The sequence below is a fragment of the Aplidium turbinatum genome, chromosome 17 (assembly GCF_918807975.1).
Source record: "Aplidium turbinatum chromosome 17, kaAplTurb1.1, whole genome shotgun sequence".
NCBI classification, from domain to species: Eukaryota; Metazoa; Chordata; class Ascidiacea; order Aplousobranchia; family Polyclinidae; genus Aplidium; species Aplidium turbinatum.
In genome coordinates, this window is record NC_137488.1 from 21,316,353 (window position 1) to 21,323,314 (window position 6,962).

General features: G+C 38.9%; 1 protein-coding gene across 1 annotated transcript in view; it reads right to left on the reverse strand.

Moving 5' to 3' along the window:
• LOC145786458 (uncharacterized) overlaps positions 1-6,569 on the reverse strand; it is a 28,795-nt gene extending 22,226 nt beyond the window's left edge. Inside the window, exons 1-6 of the mRNA XM_082598115.1 lie at positions 6,464-6,569; positions 3,447-3,575; positions 3,131-3,200; positions 2,371-2,420; positions 1,787-1,873; positions 1,355-1,451 (exon numbers count right to left, since the gene is read on the reverse strand). Coding sequence (XP_082454241.1) covers positions 1,355-1,451; positions 1,787-1,873; positions 2,371-2,420; positions 3,131-3,200; positions 3,447-3,569 — 427 coding nt within the window. The 5' untranslated portion in view covers positions 3,570-3,575; positions 6,464-6,569. The remainder of the gene's footprint in view (positions 1-1,354; positions 1,452-1,786; positions 1,874-2,370; positions 2,421-3,130; positions 3,201-3,446; positions 3,576-6,463) is intronic.
• Between the last annotated feature and the right edge of the window lie 393 nt (positions 6,570-6,962).

A 6,962-nucleotide genomic window follows, 5' to 3' on the forward strand; every position in this document is an offset into this window, starting at 1 on the left:
AACACTTTTGACTTCAACACCATTCACAAACAAATGTTCATTGTCACTTAAATCATCACCGATAAAGACGTCACAAGAGCTTGTCATTCTAGAATTAGATACATTAGCAGCGATGACATTTTGCTGCCGAATGCAGTTTCTAAGAAATAGGTCTAACCCTGGTCTCAATCCAATCGATTTAACCAGATCCCCCAACTTAATTGGTCTAATCTTGGCCCCAACCTAATCGGTCTTACCTTGGCCCCAACTTAATTGTTCGTTCGTTCCTTTTGTGTGTGTTCTAATTGTTTGTCACATGCCTGTATTATACACCTCATTATGATCTTTCTCACCGTATAATTTACTTGTAATCATTCTTGTATCATCTGTTCAGTTTGTGCTTTTCAGTCCGGAGTGTCGCTGCAGTTGTAGTGCAAAGCCAAATTTATCTCACAATTTTCATTTTATGTATATTGCAGATTTAAGTAATTCCTGATGAGTACACACGTACGTGTCGAAAACGTTGAGTTATCATGTTATATTCTTTGTGTGAAATACATCATGTAAAACCTGCCAAAGTTACTTTGTTTTGTTTGTCTATGCTTCAAAAAAGCAAACTCTCTACCAAAGCTTTATCCAAAAAAAAACACTACCCCAATTCTGAGAGAAAACCGCGAAACTGGCAACCCTGGTACCAAACAATCGGCCTTTTGGCATACATAAACAATACAGAGCGGTCTCGCGCCAAAATTTTCAATTTTCCTGCTCCCACTCTCAGCTCAGGGCAATGTCGGACTTTCGGTCTGAATGAGCCTACTTTCGCGGCAAAGTAAACCGCATTGCAGGCAGCAGCACATTTTGCCATTCCAACAACTGACCAAGCTCACATTAGACTCGGCTGCGCTGACACTGCCTGGTTTACAAACCGTTGAGAGCAACGTGTATGTGCAATGGTTACAGCGCTACATGAAAACACACTTTGTTATTAGCAACTAGCTTCCAACCTTGTTGAAACCGATTCGTTTGATCGGACAACCAGTTTCTGAAACATGTTAGTGAAGGTTGGTGGAGGATGTGGGGATGTAGAGAAACAGACGAATAATTATGTTGAGACTTCGCCATGAAGAAAAAGAATTTCTCCGCGCAATATTTTCAAACAGAAGATTTGCCTGACGCATCACAACATGAGCGGGAAAGTCATTTCGGCTGAAGCGAAACCTTAGGCCCACCCACCAGTTAAGCTGCTGCGCTTCAAAGTGGAATGACTTGTGCTCACTCCATTCTTAAACCTGTGACCGACAATATTGGTACTTTGATTTTTGTCCAGATCACTTCTACGACGAAAATGACCGTTTTGCCATCAACACTCAATCACCTGGATCGGAAAGGGGGATTCCCATCATGACGTCGTTGAAAGTGGAGCGGTCTTGCTCATGAATGATGTCATCGAGTCGCCGGCCGATTAAATCATCCTGATGACGACACAATTAGTTATGACCGCACAGTGATGTGCTGGGGAGCGTCGTTTCCATGATAGACACAAATTTATTACAAACTTAGATTTACAGATCTAGACCTTATGTTGGTCTAAAATAACAAAACTATAAATGTTGTAGCTCAGTGGTTCAGAGACGGGCGCTAAATGCTGGAATCGCCTCGGAAATGCTAAATACATGGCAGCATCTCTTTCGCTGTAGCAGTCCAGTGTTTGGTTGTCCATACATGTTTTACAGAGGAGCTATATCTAGACAACATTAGAAACCTCAGCAGGACACTCCCTGGCAGCTGTGACGCGCACAAAACCCACCTGTTCGATTTGGAGGGTTCGGGATACCTCGGCAAAGATGCACAGCTTCGATAGAAGCCCGACCACCAGCAAAGCACCGCTCGATCGCTGGAAGGACAACGCGTTAGCAACCAGCCTGGTAACTACTTACGACGCTACATGCATTTTTAAACTGTCCCGTCTTTTAGCTATCATGGAATTTGCAACAAAACCATACATTGTAGTTTGCTTCATACTACAAACAGAACAATCTACGTAGGACAGGTTTCAATTAAACTTTTTCAACTAAACAACAACAAAAAGTTTTAATAAATAAACATCATCAGAACAAGCAGCAACCGCAACAACAAACTGCGCAATGCAATTCGATAATAAACTGACAGTCAAGCGAGGTCGAGGATTATCGCATATTTGCTTGCATCAGGCCAGGAGTGGAGCTGCAATCTCACCACCACATTATGCGCTCACGGCGATCAGGTCAAGAAACAGCTTCATAGAGTATGACATCACAAATCACTCGTTGCGCAAGTAATTGCGCATCAGTTGGCATGACAACATCAAGTGAAAGCAAAGCGGGTTTCTGAGGGCGATTGAAGCAAAAATACCTCAAGAAACTCCAAAAAGTTCTTCTGGTTCCAGTCTTTACAATCCGGTTCTGTATAAATAAAAATTCGTTTATAAACCGTGTCCGTATTGTAGAGTTAATGACTGCAATGAAGATGAACGCAGTTTGAAAATCCGCGGCAGTAGATACCCCCGCGATACTTGATTCAAAAGCTCATATCCCCGGCTGACTCGTAAGCGGTTTGCATTCGTGGACTAGCAGGTTAACTCGGCAACCTCCGCGATGTCTCGGATTATTTGATGCCATCATTTTAGTCTTTTGTAGCCTCAAAGGGCCAAAAATCCGAACAAGCGCTTTTTACGCAGTTCTACACCGTCTTAACAGAAATAGTTGTTCAATTTATTGGCTTCGGTGTCTTCAAAACCAGGCACCTGCAATTGTGCATGTGCTCTGCAGCAAGCTGGAACGAAGCAAGCAAGGACATTGCTGAGAATCGTGATGCGAATCCCCGGCACAGGAAGCGACCTCAGAGGCGACCTATTGACCTTCCCATCAAACAACATTGCCGGGGTGTCGCTCAACTATCAACTGCCGGCTTGTAATGTAAAAGTGCAACATTTTCACGTTGTTGGAATGTTTTGTTACGTTGCAACAATTATAAAAGACGAGAGACAAACGTCAACAACTTGTATTTTTATTGATCGCAGAGCCAAAGCGAGTCTTGATATCATCAACTTGTCACAAATCGACCAACAACATAAACATTGAAATGAACACAATTATTGAAACTGGATATTCACCTTTTTGTAAGAAGCTGCCCTCCTGGCATCCACCTTCATCTTGGCCACACGAGGTCGCTTGCTTGGTGCCCTAACAAACAAGGGAAACATCTTGTAAGTCCAACCTCATTACGTCAATGTACATCTTACAATCTTAGTACACAAAAAGCAATAAAAAATAAGGCAGTAAAAGAAACAAGACAATCACCTTGAAATTACTCAACTGCAGCACAAGACAAGCCAGAACGCATTGTTGCAAGTCATACATGTTACTTTTCGTTTAACATCAACTAGAAATCTTCTTCATCAAAAGAAGAACTAGAAATCTGTTACAAACCGAAGTGCCTTCCGTCTTCCACAACTTGCACAGAGCTCCACCTAGCTGTTGCAAGCATTTCGATTCAAAATCGCTTGGAGGCGCAATGAGATGATTTGGCAGTTTATGAAAAGTTTCATCCATTATTATCTGCAAATTTGTTCAATCGTGAACGACGATAGCAATATCTCAAGGTTCAAATGCCAACAAAACTAAGGATACTTTTAACAGATGCACATTGCACAAATATGTTAGTATTGTTTACATAGGCTACTTAATTACTGTATCCATCAAGCAATAATCTCAATGAGTAACTTCTATCAGAAACAAACACTTTTATGCACCAAACATGTTTTTTCCTGGCTTGTAGAGTACATGTGTAGTGTAGCCCCCATACGGTACTTGATAAGGTTTTCATTCTATTACCGGTAAGCCTTCCCCAATGACAAAAAGAGGGTGGTTTAATGGGGGGTATAATCTCTGTTAACTATTTCCATGTCCACAGCAATGTGAGAACACCAATCAAACATATATCTCAGAAGGGTCTGCCATTATTCGGTGAGTCCGATTCGGTGAGAGCCCTATTTGGTGGTTTTTTTGAATTTTTTTTTGAAAATTATTGGGTACCGTAGACTAATTATCATTGCCGCTTTTACATTGTTTTAACGTCGCTAAACGTTAAAATAAGGTCCGTAATCTGTAACCCCTAACCCTATAACGGCAATGATAATTAGGCTACGGTACACAATAATTTAAAAAAAAATCACCGAATAGGGAACTCACCGAATCGGACTCACCGAAACGGGCCATTCTGATCTCAGAGTATATGGCAAAATGTCATGTTCTTAAAACTAATTTTTATCAATTTAGGTTCAAAATGTCATGTTCTTAAACAGGAACTTAAATTAATAGATTGCTTAGGAAGTTAAGCTAAAATTTGCGTTCAGACAATTATCGGCAACCTACGGTCCGGAAAGCAAAATCATCTGGCCTGCAGGTTTTATTAAATTGAAGTAATTATACAGCCATGAGAACGGAACAAGTGATAGAGAAGTGACAAGTAGGTGTTAGGACTGGAAGGATGACATTAGAAAGCATGGAAGAAAATAACAAGAGTCATGTGTAACAGAAAGGTACCGCAAAGACAGAAGGAATACTTTTATAAAATGATGGTAAGACCAGCAACATTGTATGGGTTGCATGTGGTAGCCCCGACAAAGACACAGGAAGGGAAAATGCAAGTAGTTGAAATGAAAGTGCTGCTAGTCCCTAGAGTTGACAAAGCCGGACCGAGTAAGAAATGAAATTAGCATAAAGAAAATGCAAGTGGGAGAGCTGGAAGACAAGCTGAGAGAGACATGCCTTAAAGTGGGTGGGTCATGTCATACAAAAAGTTAAGATTATGTAAAAAAAAAACAATTAGACGTTGGTAAAAGAAAGCGAGGAAGGCTAAAAAGAGAATGGAGAGATTGTGAGACAGAATAGATGGAGATAGTGGGAGTGAAGGAGGAAGATGCTGCTGAAATGATTCTATTAACAGCAATATTATGATGGCAATAACAACTGAAGTAAGACTGACTTCAAACACTAACTTGTTTTGAATAGAAAACGTTTCATATGTTTGCTTCAAAAACACATGGAAGACGAAAAAATAGTGACAAGATCGCAAAATTACAGTGACTCATTCATCTTATGAATTATAGGCAAGTCTAGTAGCAAGAATGTCATTGACACAATGACACAGGTCTGGTGGCATCGGTTGCAAACTTTATTTTGTCTTAAAAGGGTTAGTTTTATAAAATAAGTTTTGGCGTTCTTCCAGTGACTGCAAACAGGGCTACCACTATAATGTTGAAAATGATAACCTACTTTATTTCCCTCATTTTCGTCAGTCAGCATGACTGACTTTATCAAGGCGGGCTAAAACAGGTACAAAAAACTTATCTGTTTAGCAGAAAAATGGCACAACATTATAAAATTCAAGCGGACAATTGATCCAAAATCCCTTTAATTTAATAAAAAAATATGTTGAATTATAGCTTTAACATTCAGATGCAGTTTGTTTGTGTGAACAACTATATTTACCAATGAAATTTACCGAAACCAAGTTTAGAGCAGAACTTCCTGCTAAAATATAGCGTGTGCACTGTGCACACTGCACAATATTATCTGCTTCTTTCAGTCACTATCTGAAGTGCAGAAACTGATAAGCAAAAATCACATTTGATTGTGGTATCAATAAATTTAGGCTATCTCGATTACAAAAGATTTAATTTCAATCTGTCAATGTGTTTATCTGAATATCTGATAAACACTTCTCAAGTCAAGTTTCAACAACACAACTAATCGTGAAGGAAATTGTTAGGGGAAAATGAATGCTGACCACCTAGATACATATTGGTGCTGAGTTTAGTTTTGGACCAGGATGGGAAATGGTTGCCGACGTTTGTTTGACTGTGAGACTTAACTTGAATGACAGGCGTTTTTTTAAAAGTCGACCTTTTTAGTAACGTACACAACTCTCAACTACACACAAATATCAATACATTATAATGTCGCAAGTCACCCAACCAATTGACAAAACAGAACTACCAGAACAGTATAAACGACTTTGTTTGAACTATGCACAATGTCAAAAAATGAAACATTTGCAAATGCTGTTAAATCGAGAAAAATGAAATGTATGAATCTACAAAAGGGCTTTACTGATTTAAAAATTTAAAGTCAAATAAAACAACTGTTTTGGAGTTGCTAAAGTAGTGTAATGCAACCAATGTTACATCGGCTATCATAACACAGGCTAACCAACATTGACATGCACCATTTGGGCCAGGCATCATGGTTGAGGTCAGTGAAATGGCATCATGAAACCATTTACCACACTATATGTTATATTAATAATTACTGACACAAAACAATATGTTTATAGAGTCAATGGTCAAGGCTAACCAAGTTCAAATAAAAAAAAATAAAAAAATCACAATAACATCAAATTGCGTTACAAGGTAAGCTACTACTAAGAAGCACTATGAACAAACCTCTCATTTGATGCCCAAAGAAGTGATGGCGCATTCTCATAGAAGCACAAAATTATAAGCAGGGTAGCATTTAAGACAATAATCAATTTGTTCACTACAATTCTTCAGCTAATGAAACAAGAACTTAAATCACAAATCTTGGTGGGAATTCATAACCAGTGATAGAATTTCCATTGAATTAGGTAGTTGGTTCCATATATTGTTATCTACAATGACTTTTGGCAATATTCACCAGAATTTTTTTGTGATAACTTAGAAAATTCAAGACTATTCAGTAATTTCAATATATACCTTGTGCCGGTACCTAAAATTTTGCTTTCAGGTATGGCATACATTGCTATTGACAAAATTAAATCTACAACACTCAGCAAAGCAAATGTTGTTTATTTCTCACCTCCATAGACATTGGACAAGTGTCTAAGATAAAATCTTAACAATAATGAGAGAATGCTATGGCATAGGATACTCTGAGAGTAAGTCTGGTTTCACACAGTTAAAA